Raw genomic sequence first — 21,197 nt, forward strand, 5'->3', positions numbered from 1 at the left:
TTTCTCTGCGGGGACTGGCGGCGGCGTATACGCCCGGGTCGGGCGCTGCAGAGCTTGGCTAGCTTTCAACCCGCGCTCGCCGGCTCCAGCCCCGCGCGCCCCCACCCCCAGCCCTCCCGGCGGCTCCGCAGGTGAGTGCGAGCTGGGGGCAAAAAAAAAACCCCAAAAGTCTCAACACGCCCGCCCTGCCCCCCCACCAAAAAAAGAAAGAAAAGCATTTTTTTCTTTTTCTTTTTTTATTTTCGTGCAGCCCCCATCGCGGTGGGAGGGAAGGGGGTGAGGCTGAGTGGCCCGGAGGAGGCGGAGGGGCCAGGCGAGGCCGGGGTGGCCCGGGAGGCGGCGGCGCCGAGGCGGCTCTGACGGGCGAGCGCTCGGAGCGGCGCTGCGCTGCGCCGAGGCGGGCGGGCGGGCGGGCGGAGCGGGGCGGGCGGAGCGCGGCGCGTGGGGCTCGCCATTAGCCGTCGCTCCGCTTCGCCATCTCGGGCTTTGTCTGGCGACTCGCTGCCCCGGCGTCGGCTGCGGCGGAGCTGCGGCTCCGCTCTTCGGCCCGCCGCACCCCTAGGCGCCCCTGGCCCGCGCTCCCATTCACACGCTCGGTAAGTGAGCCCGGGCTCCGCGGATTTCGGGGGAGAGGGGTTGCTGCGAGTGGCGGCGGCGCCGATCTCCATGCGCCCGGGCAGGCCTGGGGAGCCATGCCGGGCTGGATTGAACCGGCTCCCAGAGCAGCTCCTCCGCCGGACCCCATCGCCCCCTCGTCGTTTCCGGGGTGTAAAGGAGCAAAGGGGATTTTTTTTTTTTAAATTTGCAGGCAGGGCATTTTGTACGGGTATTTTTTTTTTTTTTAAGTTTCGTGTGTGTGCTGTTCGGAAGCAAGGGGACCGCGAGGTAGGCGCCGAAGCCTGGCGCCGGGATGGGCGTGCGTGCGCCCCAAGCCGGTGGCCACGCTCCGGGGATGAGGGTGGGCGCGGAGCGCCCGCTCCAGGAGGCGGGAGAAGGGAGCGGGTGAGGACTGCCGTGGAAACCCGAATCTGAGCTGGGAGGACTTGGGGGAGAGCTCCGAAGCAGGGCTGCGGGCACCCCCTCAGCCTCCCCGGCCGCCGGGGGGCCCTCCGGGCACCGTCTCTGGCGGCCGCGCCTCGCGCCCTCCCTCCCGCGCCGGCCGAGCCTGCTAGTTCCCCCGCGGGTCTGGCGAGGTCGCTCTCGGCGCCCGCCCGCCCGCCTCGGCTCCGAGCCCCGCCGCCATCCGGGCGGCTGCGTGTCTCCCTGCCCCGGCCCCCCCTCCCCGGCAGCAGCAGCAGCCGCCGCCGCCGCCGCCGCCGCCGCCACCGCCGCCGCCACCACCACCACCACCACCACCACTACCACCACCCCCCTCCCCTCCTTCCTTCCCTCCGCCTCGGCCGCCCGGGTCCCCCCAGCTCCCGCCCCTCCTCCCAGCTGCCCCCCGCGGAGCCCGCCCGGGCAGGCTGTGGGAGGGAGCGGAGCCGGCGAGGCGGGCGGGCTGGCGCTCGCTCCCCGGGGGTCGGTGTGCGCTCTACGGGGAAGGACGCGCTCGCTGCCCCGCTTCTCCCGCCCCCCCTCCCGCTCCTCCTCCTCCCTTCTCCCTCCTCCTCCCCGCTCCGGCGGCGGAGGCTGCGGCGGCGGCGGGGGGTGTGCGAGCTGAGGCCGGGGCCGGCGGGCGGGCGGCGGGCGGGCTGCCTGCAGGCGGAGGGCGCTGTGCTTTGTGCTTTTCGCCGCGAGGAGCAGCAGGCAGCAGCAGCCACAGCCGCCGCCGCCGCCACAGCAGCAGCCGCCGCCCCAGCGCCGCCGCCGCCGCGCCCGGAGGAGGAGCCGCTGCCGCCGCGGGAGGGAGCTGCGGCTGTGCCCGGCCGAGCGGGGGAGGGCGCCGCCGCTCAGAGCCGGGGAGGGAGCCGCCGGAGCGGGAAGCCCGGAGGCCGCGCTGCGCCGGGTAACCGAGGCGGCTGAGGACGCGCGCCGGGGTCGGGGCCGGGCGGCGGGGAGCGAACCGCGGGTGCCGTAGACGCCGGGGGAGACCCGGGCCGCCCTCCAGGCAGGGGACTGGACGAAAGAGGATCAGGGCATTGGAGAGGACGCCGAGAGCCGGGGGAGGGGAGGGCAGGAAGCGAGGCCCGAGCCGAGCCCCGGCCGCGGGCACTGGAGCCCGCGCTTCTCCGAGCCGGCAGGCGCAGTTCTCGCCGGCCGCCGGAGGGGGCGGCGGGGCCGGTGAGCGCTGCGCCCCCGCCTCCCGGCCGCCGTCCTCCCGCCCTCTCCTTGGCTCAGCTCCCCGGAGGCCGGGGCGGGGGCGCCGGCGGGGCTGGGCCGCAAGCTCGGGGGAGGAGGCGGCGGTTCCCGCCGTGGTCGCGCCTCTGCGGCGGGCTCCTCCGTGCGCGTCGGGGTGGCTGGGCGGTGGCGGCGCCTCCGGCCGGGGTGGGTGGCTCGGGGGCGGGGGGCAGGCTAGGCCGCTTCTCTCCGGCTGCTCGCCCGCCCAGGCGGGCGGGGACGGCGTCGGGAGCCCGAGAGGGGGGGCGGCGGGAATCCGGATCCGGTCCCCGGGGGCGGTGCGGCCGCTACGCTCCGGGGCCGGTGGCGGCTGCGCTGCGTCCGGGTCCCCGCCGGGTTGCGGAGGCGGGGGGAACCGGCCGGGGGGAGGCGGGAGGAGGAGACTGCGGCGCGCGCCCGCTTCCGCGGCCGCGCGCGCCCTTTACCCGCCCTTCCTCCTCCCCCGCCCTCCAGCCTGGGGCCTCCCCGGGGCGGGCGCACAGAGGAGGAGGAGATTTTTTTTTTTTTTTTTTTTGGCCCGGGTGGGGGAAGGAGGGCGGAGGGCGGGCGCTCGCTGCACGCGGGAGCTGGGAGCAGTCTCTCGCGTGGGCAGGGGAGGGCGCACGCGGTGGAGCCGGGCTGCAGGGGCGCGGGGGGGCCGCACTCCCACACCCACAGACCCTTTAGGTCTACTAGGGTCTTGGCAGGGTCTCCGTTAAAGTGCGGACTTGTGCCCCCCTCCCCCTTGGGGGAGGGAGGAATAGAAAGTCCCTCACCTCGCATCCCGCCTGAGTGGGGACTGGTGTCTCTTCTAAAGGGTGAGGTGGTTTTGACCGCGGGTTGCCCGGCCAGCACGACCCAAGGAGGAGGCTGGACGGCTAAAGAATGAACGGAGAAGCTGACTGCCCCACAGACCTGGAAATGGCCGCCCCCAAAGGCCAAGGTAGGAGCACTTTAACTTACGTCCTCTTTTCCCACATGGTTGTTTGCGGGACCCCCTCTCCTTCGAAAGGGGTTAGACAGTCCCTGTTCTGTGAATCGAGGTGAGGGGGGTATCTTCAGTTTTATGAGTCAAGTTTGGCTAAACCCAAGTTATTTGGCCTTGAGGCTATAAACTGTATTTTCCACACTTCATTCTCCCACTTAGAGAGAGAGGCTTATGGGAGCCTTCATTCTGGGATTCCCATCTGGCCAGAGTTTGCCCTTTCCTCACCCAGAGTCCTGGAATGGGAGGAAGGATGAGCAATGGGGGGGGAGGAGGAGAAGGGAGGGATTGGCAAGGCTTTTCAGGTGTTTTATTGTTATTCAGAGGACAAGGTTTCGGGTGAGGCAGGTGGAGACAGGATATTTTGGTGGTTTGAGGCTCCAAGCCATAGGAGGTCCATAACTAGATCCTACCCCATCCTGGAGGCATCCTGTGTGGATGGGGGCAGGGGGTTGGATGAAGCTGAGCATCTGGCCCTGACTGGGACGCTGAGAGGACTGAGGATTATTGGTCCATGTGACCCACCCTGTGGCAACCTTGACCCTGGTTACCAGATGCAAATGCAAATGAAGAGCCCTTTTGACTCCTAGCCCTGGTTGTTCTCCTAGCTCACCTTCCAGGGTAGCCACCCTCCAGAGAGGCCTGCTGAGGCTAATTCAGTGGCTGGAAATAGGTGGTTCAGACCCCCCCCCTTTTTTTTTTACCTCCACGGGGAGTTGGACCCAGAAGACAACTCAGAATTCTGGGGGTTCTCCCTGGAGCCAGGGCCCTGAGAACCTTTGCTCATCTGCTCGTCTTGCCTCTCAGCTGCCCTGTATGGTTCTTCCATTTCCATTCCATTTTTCTTACTTGCCCAAAATTGCCCATGTCTCCAATGTTAGTTTCCAGCTGTGCCAGAGAGAAATGTCTGCATGGGTTCTCCTTACTGCCCACACTCCATCCTCAGCCCTTGCACATCCACGGTATCCACCTAGAACTTAAACTTGGCAACACATTTCGACGTGGTCTGCCTCCCTGCTTCCCTCCCCTCTCCTAGTAAGTTAGCTGTTTTCCCACCAGGTCCCAAATCACTGTAGCTTCATTTCTTTCTCTTCCCCGCAATAAATAGTAGTCTGTGGCAGCCTGGCATGTTAGAAATGACCATAGTTTTGAAGTAAACCAGACTTGACTTCAAGTCTGGCTTTCTAGGTATGATGCTCTCTGGTCTGGAATACCCGTTCCAATCCACATGGTCACAGTTTTCTCTTGTGACTAGGTCATGTCTTGTCTTTGCCTTCACATCAGAGATCCCCAGGGATTTGGGATGCCCAGGGAAAGAAGGATTGAGCACTTAAGGACTGGGGAACAGATGGGGGGGGAGCATGAGCTGGGCATGATTTGCCTTTCTTGCCCCTCCCCAGACCGCTGGTCCCAGGAAGACATGCTGACTTTGCTGGAATGCATGAAGAACAACCTTCCATCCAATGACAGCTCCAAGTTCAAAACAACCGAGTCACATATGGATTGGGAAAAAGTAGCATTTAAAGACTTTTCTGGAGACATGTGCAAGCTCAAATGGGTGGAGATTTCTAATGAGGTAACTGATCCCCTCCCCCTTCTGCTGCCCCCTTCCTGACACATCTACGTGAACCCCTGCCTCAACCTTCCCGGTGGGGAAGAGGAAACAGAAGTCAATAAACAGGAAGGAAAGAGACCAGGCGAGGTGCTTATGTGGTCGCCCTTGTGCATTGGGGAGGTGGCACGGTTGATAGCACTGGCCTAGAGCTCTCAGTTCTGCCGCTTCCTAGCTGTGTGGCCTTGAATACTTACATCTGGGATCTTCTCTCGCCTGAGCTGTTCTGGGGATTGAATGAGGTGCTGGCATGGACAACACATTGAGGTCAGGTGGTCACCTTGTTGTCGTCCTTTGGTGTGTACGGACTGTCTGGTCCTGTGCCATAGGCGTGGGCCAGTGCCCGGGTGTTGTCTGCGTGTCAGGGGCTGAGTCGTGGCTGTTGGCTCCTGCCCCTCCTCGTCTGATAAATTCAGTGTAGTGGAAAGTAGAGGAGACCTGTTGGGAAAGGGGGTAGGCTCTAGGGTGGTGTTTCCCTCTCCTGAACTTCCTCTTGTACTCACCTCCTTTCTTCTCCAGGTGAGGAAGTTCCGAACATTGACAGAATTGATCCTTGATGCTCAGGAACATGTTAAAAATCCTTACAAAGGCAAAAAACTCAAGGTGAGTTTCCAGGAGGAGGAGCATGACGTGTAAAAGAGGAATGGTCCAAAGAACAGATACTGTCTGACCTTCACCGTGTCCTTGACCCTCCTTCCAGAAACACCCGGACTTCCCAAAGAAGCCCCTGACCCCTTATTTCCGCTTCTTCATGGAGAAGCGGGCCAAGTATGCGAAACTCCACCCTGAGATGAGCAACCTGGACCTGACCAAGATTCTGTCCAAGAAATACAAGGAGCTGCCGGAGAAGAAGAAGGTGGGGGGAGGGGGGCAAAGTGGGGAGGAGGAGAAGGGCAGGGAGCAGCTGGTGCAGTGTAGGTCAGCTGTGGGGGGAAGGCATAGAGGGACATCAGGAATGGGGGTGGGTCAGCAGAGCAGAGTGCAGGGTCCTGGGCAGCCACACTCGGTCCCCTCCTCCCACTCCCATGCACTATCAAGTGCAGGCATGGTCGAAGGTGTGACCCGGACTGAAGCAGATGCTCGGACCAGCCCTTTCCCCCCACAGACAGTCCAGTGTTGCCTCATCCAGCTTTACCTCTATGCTCGCATTCTCACTGTTAGGCTGGCACAGCAGCTCATCCTTGGACAGTTTTCACTGTGGTCTCACTTGGTGCGTGCAGTATCCTCATAAAGGGAACCCCCAGAGAAGGGGTTATTCCGGTTGTGTGGGCAAGGAACTGAGGCCCAGGAGGGACTTGCGTCCTGGGTCACACAACTAGCAACAGCAGAACAGCACTTGGGTGCTCTTCTCACCGCCATGTCCACACATATTAAGTGGGCTTCCTTCCTCCACGTTCAGCCAAGGATTTGCACCTTGTCCCTTGTGGCCTCGTGCTGTCAAGTGGACCCTCACAGAGGGCAGCAAAGCAGTGGAGGAGCCTGCAGCAGGGCCCCAAGTGAGATGGGGAGAGGAGAGAGATGGACAGCCAGGGTACTGGATTGTGAGGTGGAGCCAGGGAGAGATGTCGGTGAGGGACAGTGGGAGAGACAAGAACGCACATTTACTGGAAGAAGAGACAAAGCCTTACGTGGCCAGGTCTCAGGACGTGGCACCGGCTGCCACACCATACATAGCCCTCTGTCTTCCTGGTTTGTGCACTCTGGCTGCAGACCCCCGTGCCCTTGGTTCTGTATCCAAAAGGAAGCCAGCTTGGCTGGGTGAAACCAGCTGTCTACACCTGCTGTCCAGGCCACACAGGAGTAGGAATTAAGAGTTTTCTTTGGCCCCTCTGATGGGGATGTTGCAGAGCTGACTGTACACACAACACCCAGACTCTCATGGAGAGGGAGGGAGAGGCAGAGGGTCTGAGGACCAGGGAGAGTTAAGAAACTATGTGGTAGAGTGGACAGAGTGCTGGCCTGGGGGACACGAGACTTGGGTTCTGCTCCTGACTACCACTGAATTGCTCTGTGTGTGACCTTTGGTAAGTTACCTCATTTCTCTGGACATGGTCTTTATCTGAGGTGCAGAGGATAAGCCCAGTCTGCTTGTGCCTTATTCTGAAAGCAGCTGTTCTGTGTGAGGAGGGCTGAGATAGGGCAGAGTAGGCTGGGCTCTGCTCCCCATTTTCTACAAGAACCACAGGGGAAGGTGAAGCTGGTTCCTCCTGTGCCTGGTGCCTCTTGTGAAAGGCAGGAGTTGGACTCAGTTGCCATGAGCCTCTGGATGCTTCCACAGCTGACTCTTGTGAATTGGGGGAAAAAGGGAGAAAGGAGAGCTGGACGTTGAGCAGTAGTGAGGACAGGAGGTAGATGAAGGAAGGAAGAAAAGAAGAGAGGAATGAAGAGGCAGGAACAAAACGGAAGTAGGCGGGTGATGGCGGGAAGGGAGGCCAGCCCTATAGAAAGAGGTGGAGGAGAAGGAAGAGAAGCCAAGGCAGAGGAGAACCAGTCAGGTGGGGGAAGGGGAGCTCGAAGAGCCTGCCAGCCAGGAGTTTGGAGAAGGGATCAGAGGCAGGGAAGAAGGTGATGGGAAGGGGTTTGGGATGGGGAAGGCATATGAAGGATAGTCAGGGTTCCAGGGGGACCACTCAGCAGATCGGGAAGAAAATTCAAGTTGAGAGATCTATGAGAATGTCATTCACGTTGCAAGAATTCACTCTGGGTGCCTTCAACACAGTCTACCCTTGGGCCTTACTTGAAAGCAAGACTCAGCCTGCCCCCGGCCCTGTGAGCCATCATTGAGGCAACAGACCAACAGTAGCTGCCACAGACCTGAGAGGAGGGAATAATAGGGGCAAGGCCTACACCTCCTCCTAATGCATTGAGGAGAGTTTTGCGGTGTTGGGGAAAGGTGGGGAGGTAAGGTCAGGGGGAGTCCCTGCTGTGTCACTGCTCACTGTGACTGGGTAATGCTGGGTCCCACTCCTGGGACTCTCCTTCTCTTGACGGGAGGGAATAGGACATAGGATGTATTCTGGGAGGCGCCTGTAGCTCCCACTGTGTGGCTCTAAGCTAGCAGTTGGGGCTACGGTTGAGTCCCCCCACCCCACCCCGCCCACTGGAAGGCAGGCCACCATCCCCTGCCAGCTCACACCACCTTCTATCCATATCACCACCGGGAGGCAAAATAGCTAGCAAGGAGGACTCAGTGGCTTGTAGCTCAGGCTTTGGGTCGTGGATGACCCCATCCCCTCCTCCCCCAGATGAAATATATTCAGGACTTCCAGAGAGAGAAACAGGAGTTCGAGCGAAACCTGGCCCGGTTCAGGTAAGGCAGTGGAGCCCAGAGGAGGGCCACAGGGCACTGGGTGTGGCAGGTTAGGGTGATACCAACCAGAGCCTCGAGCTTGCCATCTGTGAGGCATGGAAGATGGATGGGTCCTGTGTAGACCCTAGTGGGTCACGCTCAAGGGCAGGGACAGGCAGGTAGCCACTGTCCCACTAGGCCCCAGTTGATAGGCCTAGGAGCCTTGGCGGGTGGGGCAGCTAGCTGGGGGTCTCCCTGGCAGGATCCCCCTGTACCCGCTGACTGTTGCTCCCCATGCCCTGGCTAGGGAGGATCACCCTGACCTAATCCAGAATGCCAAGAAGTCGGACATCCCTGAGAAGCCCAAAACCCCCCAGCAGCTGTGGTACACCCACGAGAAGAAGGTGTATCTCAAAGTGCGGCCAGATGTGAGTGTCCGGCCAGGGGGTAGGGATGGAGGGCGCACGGTGGTGGCAAGGGGGGAGCCGCGCCAGGTCGGCCGGGCACGGTGCAGGGGAGCAGGAGAGGAGGCCCCTCCCCAGGGGTGGGCTGCATGGACAGGGCCTGGGCCAGCTGGCGTGCGAGTGTGTGCGTGCGTGCGTGTGTGAGCCTGTCCCCTTGCACCTAGGCGGGATTCCCGCCTCTCTACTTTCCCCTCCTGGCCTGTGGGGGACACTCCTGTGACCTCCTGTGGCCTGAGGGGGTGGGGGCCTCTGTGCCCCCTTCCCCCTTCTCCCCTCCCCCTGCCCCTGGCTGCCTGTGTGTGTCTGACGGCTTTTGGTTTGCAGGCCACTACGAAGGAGGTGAAGGACTCCCTGGGGAAGCAGTGGTCTCAGCTCTCGGACAAAAAGAGGCTGAAATGGATTCATAAGGCCCTGGAGCAGCGGAAGGAGTACGAGGTTAGGCTTCCGCTGCGCTCCTCCCCATCCGGCTCTTCAAGAGCCTCTGCCCTCTGACTCTGTGGCCTCCGCACTCTGCGGGAGGCAGTCATTCCCTGTCCCTTCATTGAGGGAGGGGCCTTCTGGGCCCCTCACCTCTGCCCCTACCTTCCCCGCCCACCCCCCCATGAGATCTCAGGCTAGGGCAGGGCAGGGCACCACGTCTCGTGTGACATAGCAGACACACGGCCACCCCCCAGCTTTGCTCCCTGCCTCCCCTCCCCAGCGGCTCTCCCCCCTCCCCAGCCCCCCCGCTAACCCCACACCCCGTTGCCCTCCATCCCCCCACCTCACTCTGCAGGAGATTATGCGTGACTATATCCAGAAGCACCCCGAGCTGAACATCAGTGAGGAGGGCATCACCAAGTCCACCCTCACCAAGGCCGAACGCCAGCTCAAGGACAAGTTTGATGGGCGACCCACCAAGCCACCTCCGTGAGCACTGCCCTGGGGTGGGTGGGTGAGTGGGCACGAGGGCTTCTAGGGAGCTGGGCCATCCAAGGATCTCGGCCAGGTTCTGAAGTTGAGGAAGCCAGGTGCCCTGGACTACCCTGGTCACTCAGGGGGGTTGCTCTTCGTTTCCTGCTGTTTCTGATAGGAACAGCTACTCGCTGTACTGCGCAGAGCTGATGGCCAACATGAAGGACGTGCCCAGCACTGAGCGCATGGTGCTATGCAGCCAGCAGTGGAAACTGCTCTCCCAGAAGGAGAAGGATGCCTACCACAAGAAGTGTGACCAGGTAGGTTGTGCTAAAGAGGACGTCTGGAGACCCTCGGGGCCTTGGGAGTATCTGACCCCAACTAGGGGTCAGTCAGTGGTCAAACGTGTCTTAAACACCTGCTACAAACTTGGTCTGGTCTGCTAGGTTTAGCATCTGGGCTGATCAAGCCTGATGGCCCCGGGCTGCCTGTCTAGTGTCTATAGAAGGAGATTAGGCCCTGTCCAAGCTCCGAACATTTTGTAGAAGGCTCTTGTCCCTTGAGAACGAGCAGGTATGTGCCCACACTGACCCTGACTCCCCTTCTTTCCTAGAAAAAGAAAGATTATGAGGTGGAGCTTCTCCGTTTCCTAGAGGTGAGTGTTATCGTAGGTGGGGCATTGGGCAGAGGCCCTGGGATTAAGCAGGGCCCTCTGGACTACCTGGGAGGAGCTGGCTCCCAGGTGCGCAGCCCCATGCCACGTCTTGTCTCTGAACCAGAGCTTGCCGGAGGAGGAACAGCAGCGGGTCCTGGGGGAGGAGAAGATGTTAAGCATCAACAAGAAGCAAGCCACCAGCCCCGCCTCCAAGAAGCCCTCGCAGGAAGGGGGCAAGGTGGGCAGGGGGCACAACGGGCGGTGGTGGGGGAACATGGGGCTCCCTGTCCACACCCCCACGGACCCGACCTCTGTCCACCGACAGGGCGGTTCAGAGAAGCCCAAGCGGCCGGTGTCGGCCATGTTCATCTTCTCTGAAGAGAAGCGGCGGCAGCTGCAGGAGGAGCGGCCCGAGCTCTCGGAGAGCGAGCTGACCCGTCTTCTGGCCCGCATGTGGAACGACTTGTCGGAAAAGAAGAAGGTCAGGCTCCGGGGGCTTCTCCCTCAGGGGCGGGCCACACTTCCTCAGCCACGGCCTGCGCCTTAGCCCTCCCTTAGCCCTCCCGTGTGCCTGGGCTCAGGTGCCAGGGGGCCGCAGCTCGCAGCCTTCGCAGCCAGAAAGGCGGGAAGGCATCCGCCTCCGGGCCGGCTCTCCGGGGAGCAGAGCCGGTCAGCGGGCCGAGCCCCAGGCTGAGCCCCAGGCGGGGGACATCTGCGCCAGCCCAAGCCTCTGCCGGCCCCGCCCTGCCTGGGTGGGGGGGAGCCTCCACTGTGGACGGGGGACGCGCGCCCCCTGGGGGCGGCCGGAAGGCTGACGCCCTGCCGGCCCTCCGCAGGCCAAGTACAAGGCCCGGGAGGCGGCTCTGAAGGCCCAGTCGGAGAGGAAGCCAGGCGGGGACCGCGAGGACCGGGGCAAGCTGCCCGAGTCACCCAAGAGAGCCGAGGAGATCTGGCAGCAGAGCGTCATCGGGGACTACCTGGCCCGCTTCAAGGTGGCAGGGAGCCCGAAAGGGGTTGTTCAGTGGCCTGCCCTCGCGTGCGGGTTCCAGCCCCAGGTGACCCCTCCCATAGCTGATACCTCTGTTTGTCTCCAGAATGACCGGGTGAAGGCCTTGAAAGCCATGGAGATGACCTGGAACAACATGGAGAAGAAAGAGAAACTCATGTGGATTAAGAAGGCAGCTGAAGACCAAAAGCGATACGAGGTGGGAAGAAGGGTTCTGCTGGTCAGCATGGTGGCCCCTGGGGAGCTGGGGGTCAGAGTACCCTTTTGGGCCGGCAGCTGTCCTCAGTGGGTGGGCTGTGGAGCTGGGAGTCCCAGCCTTGGTTGTGTGACCCTGAGCAAATCTGCCAGCTTCCTTCTCTGTGCCTCAGTCACACATCAGTCAGTACATGGGGGCAGTGAGACCAGTCATGTGAGTGTAGTTGTGACAGCACTTCCAAGCAGGGGCGCCTGGCCCAGGTGTGACCTGTTAGGACGTAGCCCCTCCTCTCGGCCTCAGTTTCTAAGGCAGCTGATGGCGTGGGGCAGATGGTAGAAATAATTTTGGGTGAGGGGTGGAGTGAGCATGACTCTTTTGAGTGTCCCCACAGAGAGAGCTGAGTGAGATGCGGGCACCCCCAGCTGCTGCAAACTCATCCAAGAAGATGAAGTTCCAAGGAGAACCCAAGAAGCCTCCCATGTGAGTCTAAGGGGGCTAGAACCCACCTTGGCCGCAGGAAGGGTCATGGCTGGATGGCTGTAGGGTAGGCGTCCTAACCCTCCCTGTGCCACTCCACCGCCTAGGAACGGTTACCAGAAGTTCTCCCAGGAGCTTCTGTCCAATGGGGAGCTGAACCACCTGCCGCTGAAAGAGCGCATGGTGGAGATTGGCAGCCGCTGGCAGCGCATCTCCCAGAGCCAGAAGGAGCACTACAAAAAATTGGCAGAGGAGCAGCAGAAGCAGTACAAAGTACATCTGGACCTCTGGGTCAAGGTGAGAGGGCTGAGGGCGGGGGTACCTGGGTGGCTCAGTGGTTGGGCATCTGCCTTTGGCTCCGGGTGTGATCCTGGGGTCCTGGGATCAAGTCCTGCATTGGGCTCCCCTCAGGGAGCCTGCTTCTCCCTCTGCCTAGGTCTCTGCCTCTTTCAGTCTCTCATGAATAAATAAATAAAATCTTAAGAAAAAAAAGGTGAGAGGGCTGGGGACCCTTGGAAGGAGAAGGCAGCATCTTCCTGGCCTGCCTCCACAATTCCATTCATTGTCCTAGCAGTCCTATGATCGATATCAAAGAAAAGAAAAAGAAACTAAGGTTCAGAGAGATTAAGTAATTTACCTAAGGTTACACAGCTAGTAAATAGAGTAATCCAAGCCAGATTGCCTTGTCCTACTCCAGCTGGGACCAGAGGGCGTCTCCCAGACTCTGGTTTGGCCTCAAGCCTCAGAGCTCTTCTTGGGCACCTTGGTTGAGCAGTCAGGTTTATAATGTGGGCAGAGCCACCTCTGTCACCCCCAGCTATCCAGGCAAGTTAGCCAGGGACCCTGGGAGATAGCAGGGTTTAAGTGTCTAGAGGTTTTGGAGAGCCACAGACTCCCTTATCAGTGGCTCTAGGCTTGTTGGGTGGGAGTGATGATACCAGGCTATGATAGTCATTGTAGGGGGTTCTCTGCTGAGGAAGGCCCTAACTCTGGAGCCTCCCCTTGACTGTAGAACAGTAGGAGGGACATGAAAACCACAGTCCTAATACAGGGTAGCTTAGAAAAGAATTCAGGGCTTCTTAGGCGTTAGTCCTGGACTGTCTTCGCAGATCCTGGGGGGCACTCTGCAGAGACCCAAGGTATGGGGAGAGTGGCAGGAGTAAAATGGGGTAATGGTATGTAAATGCTTAACCCACTGCCTGGCTTTTGGTCAACACACTCCCATCAGCAGTAGTTTGGGTGGCGTTCCAACCTTTACCTCCTTCTCTGTCTCCCAGAGTTTGTCTCCTCAGGACCGTGCAGCGTATAAAGAGTACATCTCCAATGTGAGTGTGGGAGCAGGGTGGTGCTGGGGAAAGGGGAGGTTTGGGGGTCCACTGTCTGGAACTCCTGGCTTTTCCCTTCGTCTGTGTTCCCCTTCCCTGCAGAAACGTAAGAGCATGACCAAGCTTCGAGGCCCAAACCCCAAATCCAGCAGGACTGCCTTGCAGTCCAAGTCGGTAAGGAGCTCCTCCAAGATGGAGGAGGGGGGTCCTTGGTGCCTGGAGGGGTGTGGCACAGACCACTGACGTGCCTCTGCCCCTCCCAGGAGTCTGAGGAGGATGATGAAGAGGATGAGGAGGATGAGGATGAGGACGAAGAGGAGGAGGATGATGAGAACGGGGATTCCTCTGAGGATGGTGGGGACTCCTCCGAGTCCAGCAGCGAGGACGAGAGTGAGGATGGAGATGAGGTCAGGCAGCAGGGTGTGGTGGGAGGGCAGGGTGGCCCTTACCAGGACTGCCACCTGGTGACCGCATTCCTTGCCCCCTTCCCCAGAACGAGGAGGATGATGAGGATGAGGACGATGACGAGGACGACGATGAGGATGAGGACAATGAGTCTGAGGGCAGCAGCTCTAGCTCCTCCTCCTCGGGGGACTCCTCGGACTCTGACTCCAACTGAGACTCATCCCACCCAGGGCTCCCCTCCCCAACTGACCACCTTTGTTTCTCCCCCATGTTCTGTCCCCTGCCCCTGGCCTCCCCCACTTTCTTTCTTTTTCTTTTTCTTTTTTTTTTTAATTCGGTGGGGGAGGGGCTGGAGGAGCCCAGGCCAGGACTCTGCAGCCTCAGAGACATCAGCCCTGGGGGGCCCTCCAGGGAGTGCAACCATCAGACTGAGCCACCACTGGACCGGCCCGGCCCACCCCTCTTCTGCACTTGGGGTTCCGTCATGGACAATGGACCTGGGAGTGGGGTGGGGGGTCCCAAAGAGTTCAGTGAGGCCCTCCACACCTGCAGCCCGACCCATGGGAGGGTGGAAGCTTGGGGAAGACCCTTCCTGTCCTGGAGGGGCTTGCCGACTGGACCCCTGCATTGGAACTGGAGGCAGGGAACACGTGGGGGGAGAGGAGGGCAGGAGCCTCAGAGAGAACAGGCGCCGCCCCATAGCCCTCTCCCCTGCCCTCTGCAGGAAGGAGCTGCCTGGACCCACTCATGGGGGGGAGGGGGCAGAAGTGTTTTTTATATATGTGTATATATTTTTTTTTTTAAGCTCTGAGCTGTCAACGAGACGTTTCCTACCGATCTCGGCTGCCGTCTCTGTTGTCATTTCTGGGAGAGGGAGGGTTTAGGGGGTAGGTTTGGGACTTTTTAAAAACGGTCTTGATGTGAATGGAAAAGTGCGTGCGCGCGAGCGTGTGTCGCCTGTACATAGCATGGGTGCACCTGTGGATGTGTGCATAGGCGTGTGTGCATGTGTGTGTGCGCGCGCGCGTGTGTAAGAGAAGGGGGAGCCCACCTCAGTCTGAATCTGGTGAATGGGTTGGTAAGGGCCAGGGAGATGTTGATCCTGGTGGGAACAGGCTGGGGCAGCCCCTTTCTCCACATTCTCTGCTTTGCCTAATCTCTGATTCAATTGGCGGGGGGCGGGATGGGGGGGTGTACTGACCACTCTAATGCTTCCTATATATCTGCTTCCCTCTGCCAGGGCCACATGACTCTGAGCCGCCGCTGGTCTCCAGTGGGGCATTGGGAGGGGGACAGACTGGGTGCACCTAAAAGAGCTTTTATTTAGTGGGAAGGGCCTTCCCAGTTCATCTGGGAGGTTGCCTGGCCACCTTAGGCTCAGAAACTGGGCTTGGGGAGATAGATGGGAAGCTCTTAACACACACCCCTCCTGCCTTTCCCTGTATCCTCCAGCTCCCCCACCCCCCCCACCCCGTTCCCTTTGATTTCTCAGGTCTGCTCCCTTCCCCGCCCCTCCAAACCCCCAGGTGGGGAAGGGGTCTGCAAAGGCTGCTTTTGCAGCTGTCCTAACCCTTCCTGGCCATCTCCAAATGTCTGGTACCCTAATCCCTAGACCCTTAATAAGCCAAGCCACCTTATCTCTGTGGATTGAAATTTTTTATTTTTTATTAAATTTTGGCTTTTTTTTCCTTAAAATCATGTTAATGACCTATTTAGTGGGGGCTTTGTGCTTTTCTGCCTTCCCCCTCTGAATGAAAGCCAAGGGATGGGGGAAGAATGGGAATTCCACCCAGGAGGTGGGATGGGAAAGGTAGGTCCCACCCCCAAAGGAAAGCAAACAATCTGCTTTGCTTCGGATGGACGTGGTGCTGGGGGTGGGGAACCTGGGGGGGACACTCCCCTCTCCCACTCCCCTTCCTTTGTCCTGACCCTGACACAGGGGTTCATAGGTTCTATTTCTTCCCCAAGAGCCCCTGCAAAGAACCCCATATTCCTGTCTGAATGCCCCTACACTGTTGTGTTTTAGTGGAATGTGTTTTCATTTAAAGACAACTTTGAATGGGGCACTTTTTTTTTTTCGTGTTTTAAAAATCAAAAATTCTTACAGTACGAACAGGGCTGTGGGGATGGGGGTGTTGGTGCTGTAAGAGGTCACTCTGAGTGCATTTTGGCACTGGGATGGGATGGTTGGAGTGGGAGGACCCCCCCCACTCTCTCCCCTTTTTTTCTAATATTTAAGGAGTGTTTTTGTAGGTTTCAACAACAACCACAACTTGAATTTGTATCATGGGAGGTGGGAGGGAGTGTCTTAGAGGTGTCTGCCTAAGCTTAAGGCCAGCTGTAGAAGTTTTGTTTTCCCTCTTTTTGTACAATAAAGTGAAAAACAAAGGTTTGACTGCTGTCTGGTCACTGGACTCAATGAAGGGTGGGGTGCAGGGGTTACTCAACAGGTTCAATAGGGAAAGACTTGAAGCTAGCTTGTTTGCCCCTTCTCTAGAACCATCTTTCTTTTCGTGAGGATTCCATAGGCAACCTACTTTCATACTGTTTTGTGCTATTATTGCACTTCCATTTCAGTTTATTCACCTTGGGTTGTCAAACCACTAAGGACTCTCAGAATTTGGGGAACAGATACATTATTTTCTCCCAGAGTGTATTGCCCTGGGAAACTGACAGCAATGGACTCTTAGGGTCAGGGGTTCACCCTGGTCGTGTACGGACTTATCATTGGGAGTTGGGGTGACCCTCCCACCTTGAGCTCTCCGCCTCACCCAAGGTTAGAAATGACTTCCCCTAGCTCCACCCAGGGCTCTTAGGGGAAACGGGCTGGGCTGAGATGACTCGCCCTCTGGGGTTAAGGAAGATAGCCTTCCCTGCACAGGCCTTGGCCAGGTTCCTGGAACTGCCAAGGGCCGGAGACCTAGGCCCCATACCCTTGTTCTTGTCCAAACTGCTGGAAAGCTTACTACCCTTCGTGGTCTCCCAATTCGTCACATCCCACTTAACCACTTCCCTAGGGTGACTCTAAATTCACCAGCACGTTCATCATTCCATCCAGTGGACAGTTGTCCATCTCTTGACTTCTTGGTCTATTCTGCTGGCATTGACTCCTCATTCTATCCTAGGCATTTAGGTCATCTTATGAACCTCCAATTATCACCTATAGGTAACCAATCCAAAAGGTGGTATCTACAGAGACCACTCTTCCAAACTGAAAACCTGTGTAGGTTTCTGTGTATTGTCTGAGGTCTCTTGCAGGCAGCTCAAGGCCCAAAACGTCACCCTCTAGTTATTCAAATTAGAAACTAGGATACCAGCTTTCACTTCTCTCCCTCTTAGACCTTCATATTTATTTGCTCACCTGGACCTGTCCATTCTACTTCCTGTATCTCTCCCAAATCTGTCTACCCTTCTCCAATGCTGTCAACCCCATCCGAATCAAGGCCACTACAACTTTTTTGCAAAGACTTCCTAAAACTGACCTTCCTGCTTGTCCTCTTGCCCCTTACAGTCCATTCTGCACACAGCAACCAAAGTCATGTTTTAAAAAGAACTCTGGGGGCTCCTGGTGAGCTCAGTTGAAAAGTGTACGACTCTGGATCTTGGGGTCATGAGTTTGAGCCCCACATTGGGTGTAGAGCTTACTTAAACAAAACAAACAAACTTAAAAAGATAAGAAATCTTATCACTTCTGTACAACTTACATGACTCTAAAAGGTCTGGCCCCTGTTTCCCATTTCGTACCTTCTCTCACCCTGCTCTTCCTAATCACCCACAATGATCCAGCCAAGTGATCTCTTTTGTTCTTCAAACATGCTTACCACAGGGCCTTTGTACTTGTTCTTTCTGCCCTGAATGCTAATCTCTCAATTCTACCCACAGCTGGTTTTCTCATGCTTCAGGCTTTAGCTCAAATGGCACCTCATACACAGGCCTTCCCTAATAATCCCTTCCTAGTGAGGCCTCCTCCTCCTCCATCTTTTTTTTTTTTTTTAAGATTTTATTTATTAGGGGATCCCTGGGTGGCGCAGCGGTTTGGCGCCTGCCTTTGGCCCAGGGCGCGATCCTGGGGACCCGGGATCGAATCCCACGTCGGGCTCCGGGTGCATGGAGCCTGCGTCTCCCTCTGCCTATGTCTCTGCCTCTCTCTCTCACTGTGTGCCTATCATAAATAAAGAAGAATTTAAAAAAAAAAAAGATTTTATTTATTAATTAATTTGTTCATGAGAGATACACAAAGAGAGAGGCAGAGGCACAGGCAGAGGGAGACGCAGGCTCCCTGTGGGGAGCCTGATGCAGGACTCGATCCCAGGACCCCAGGATCATGCCCTGAGCCGAAGGCAGACTCTCAACTACTGGGCCACCCAGGCATCCCCTACATCTTGTTTCTGTATTTGTTTACTTGTTTATTGTCTATGTCCTCAAGTAGAAGACACCTTATCTGCTTGTCTACAGTAATCCCAGCACCTAAAATGGCCTGGTATACATTTGACACTCAAGAAACATTTGTTGAATGAGTTAGTAAGTACAGCTGACAAAGCCCTGGGGAACCTGTTGCCCCTGCTGGTCTCTGCACCAATTCCAGCTATACTAGTCATCCATGTCTCAAAACATACCACACTCTCTCTCAGGGTCAGTACACATTCTGCCTATACAAACAACCATTCTCTCTGCCTCTAATGTTCCTCTTCACCTCACTGTCTAGTTAATTCAGGGCGCTCCTTAAAAGATCACTCCTTCGGGATGCCTGGATGGCTCAGCGGTTGAGCATCTGCCTTGGGCTCAGGTCCTGATCCCGGGATCCGGGATGGAGTCCCACATTGGGACCCTTGTGGGGAACCTGCTTCTTCCTCTCCCTGTGTCTCTGCCTCTCTCTCTGTCATGAATAAATAAAATCTTAAAAAAAAAAAAATAGATCATTTCTTCAGTGGTGGTTGGAGGTCTTCTCTGACCCCTTGATTAAAAGATATCCATGTCATTTGTTTCTGTTCAGCAGCCCGGATACCTTCACACTCATCAGACTCTGCTGGGGTATAAACTCCACTAGGACAAAGTCTGTGTGTCTCTCTGGCTCGCTGCTGTAACCCCAGGGCCTCGCCCAGTGCCCAGACCAGCGCAGTCCTTAGTGTTTATTGACTGACTGATGCTAACTGTGGAGACCGGGCACGTTCCCAAAGAGGTCACCGCCACACAGCAGCACAGGCCAAGGGCCGGATGAATAGAACAATCCACTTGTAAAGGAGTTTGGTGTGAGGATGGCCATGGGTGGGAAAGTGAGGAAGAATTTAGGTAAACAGGGAGGAGACAGGAAGGCTTCCTGGGCATGTGTAAATTCCTCAGTGCAGATATACTGGGCATATTCAGAGTCTAAAAAACAGATCAGAATCACTGGAACTGAGAATTCCTGATTCACATTTTGGAGGTTCCTGAAGGCCAAGTTCAATGATCTTCGGAGAGTCTCCACCAGCTGGTCCCACAGTACCTACAACATATACCAAACAGAACTTGTCATTCTCTTTATATTCTCACATCTCTTCCTCAGAGTTCCCCATCTTGGTTAAAGGTGTTTTCAGAGATTCTTTGTCTTTTACCCCATACACCTCAATCAGTAACAAAAATCTACCGACTCAGCATGCCAGAGTAATCTATAAAATCCAAGTCTGATCAAACGGTTCACCTTGGGGACTCCTCATGGTCTATAGGGTTAAAGCCCATATTACTCAGCACACCTTTAGTCCTGTATGGTCTGACCTGCTCACCTCCTGCTGTTTATCCATCCATTCCCATGTTCCAGCCAATTCCCCAAACTGAGCCGTACTCCTGAAGCTTGCTGTTTGGGATGTCTAGTGCCTTCCCAGCATGCCTTGTCCTAGTTCACGTCCCACTATAAGAAGACTTTACTGACCAACTCTCTTACATCATTTCATCTGTCCTTCTGGGCACCCCATCCTGTGTTCTCTCTTTCTCTTTTTAAAAATATTTTATTTGAGAGAGAGAGCACACAAACAGGAGCCGGGGTGGGGGGTGGGGGGTGGCAGAAGGAAAGGGAGCAGCAGACTCCCCACTGAGCAGGGATCCTCTATCCCAGAACCTTGGGATCATGACCTGAGCAGAAGTCAGACCCTTAAATGACTGAGCCACCCAGGCGCCCTCTTGTTTTTTATCAGAGTGTTTGGCAACTATTTTCTTACACTTTTGTCTACCGTACAAATTATGAACTTCTTGAGAAAGCACAACTGTCTTATTTCATCTTTGCATCCCAGCACAGGACACTGTAAGAATTCTTACAGCATGTAATAATAACAGCTACAATTTATAAAGCACTTACGCGGAGCTAAGAGCTTCACATGCACTGACCTATCAGTCCTCACAACCTAAGGAGATAGGTACTATCATTATACCTGGTGACAACAGAGGAAACTGAGGCAACAGGAGTTCATTTGCTCGAGTTCATTTGCCAAGTCCACAGATTTAAATTCAAATCTGACTCCTGTTTTTAACCACTTAGGACTATTGCCTCAATGTTTGCTGAAGACCAAACAGTCAACAACGGCCCCCAGGTGTATGATTGAGGACTTTCCTCGTTTAATCCTATCTTCTAGGGGGAGGGGGCTGTCAGACCCCGTTCCAACACTGCAGACCCAGAGAATAACCGAGGTGGAAGCGCCAGTCTGGGCACTGGTCACGGCTAGGAAAGGCCTTTTCCTCCAGAAGGCAAAGGGGAACTCGGAGGGCGCGCGACCACGGGGAAGTACGACCCCGGGGAGTAGCGCGGGGTCGGGGGAAGGGTCTGGCCGGGGCCAGGCAAGCTGTCCGAGAGGTGGGGGGTCCAGCGTGGGTTCCGGAAGCAGGAAAGCCGAGCAGGTGTGGGATCTAAATTAGGCTGAGGGCGGGGAGGGCGCTCGGCTCAGAAGGACAGAGCTCGGCCTCCGCCCTCAGCGGAGGACCCTCATCTCGGGCGTTCGTTGGCTCGCAGGCCTGCAGTGGGCTGAGACCCGCCCAGAAACAGGGGATCGGAGGCTGGGACTAGCCCCTCTGGCTCCATAGCTTTTCTGCCTTGAGGTGCTAACAGAGCCCCACTTCAACTCCGGCCTCTTCCGAGAAGTGGCTGCACGCTACGGGGTAAATGCCGGCGTTGGGGCGCCGGGGGGCGGGAGGAGGTGTGTGTGTAGCGGGGGGGGGGGAAGAGCCGGGAGCCCCGAGGGAAGGGCGGGGGATCCTGGGCCGGAAGGCGTCCCAGGCTCGGCTGGAGCCGGCGCTCTCTTTCGACGCCACCCGCTGCCCCCGCCCCGGAGCCGGCCGGGACGGCACAACGTCTCCGCCCCCAGCGCACCGCGCACCTCACCTTGAACGGCGCTCCTCCCACCACCATCCTATTGGGCCGGCCGGACCGAGGCGAGACGGCGATTGGCCGCGGTGGCCGCCGAAGGCCCCGCCCATCTCCCCGCCCCCGTCCCCGTCCGCCGGTACTTTGGACGGCGGCGTGGCGCCCCTCCTCCCCGCCCGGTCCCCGCCCCCTGGAGCAAATGCTGCCGAGCTGCGGCCGCGGGGCAGATGCACGCGCTCGGGCCCTTCTAGCAGGCGCGAGCAGTCGCTGGGCGCGCGAAAGCGAAAGAAGGAAGAGGAAGGG

The 21,197-nt window shown here is 57.8% G+C and overlaps 1 protein-coding gene across 5 annotated transcripts; it reads left to right on the forward strand.

The window, feature by feature from the left end:
* UBTF (upstream binding transcription factor) lies at positions 1 to 15,955 on the forward strand. 5 transcript variants are annotated; one of them, XM_041725832.1, is made up of 21 exons: positions 1 to 131; positions 3,077 to 3,202; positions 4,645 to 4,820; positions 5,376 to 5,459; positions 5,557 to 5,712; positions 8,102 to 8,166; positions 8,453 to 8,573; positions 8,934 to 9,044; positions 9,385 to 9,518; positions 9,682 to 9,823; positions 10,117 to 10,158; positions 10,283 to 10,396; positions 10,484 to 10,639; positions 10,995 to 11,150; positions 11,253 to 11,363; positions 11,752 to 11,840; positions 11,945 to 12,134; positions 13,115 to 13,162; positions 13,265 to 13,336; positions 13,426 to 13,569; positions 13,656 to 15,955. In XM_041725832.1, exons 2-21 carry the CDS (start codon positions 3,145 to 3,147, stop codon positions 13,779 to 13,781), a joined length of 2,295 nt encoding a protein of 764 aa, XP_041581766.1. In that variant the 5' UTR covers positions 1 to 131; positions 3,077 to 3,144; the 3' UTR covers positions 13,782 to 15,955. The 5 variants fall into 5 exon arrangements, with proteins under 5 accessions (XP_041581766.1, XP_041581763.1, XP_041581767.1 ...); XM_041725829.1 differs by lacking the exon at positions 1 to 131 and adding an exon at positions 312 to 596; XM_041725830.1 differs by lacking the exon at positions 1 to 131 and adding an exon at positions 1,815 to 1,948.
* Positions 15,956 to 21,197: the final 5,242 nt, after the last annotated feature.

Source organism: Vulpes lagopus, chromosome 12 (genome assembly GCF_018345385.1).
Source record: "Vulpes lagopus strain Blue_001 chromosome 12, ASM1834538v1, whole genome shotgun sequence".
Taxonomy (NCBI): Eukaryota; Metazoa; Chordata; class Mammalia; order Carnivora; family Canidae; genus Vulpes; species Vulpes lagopus.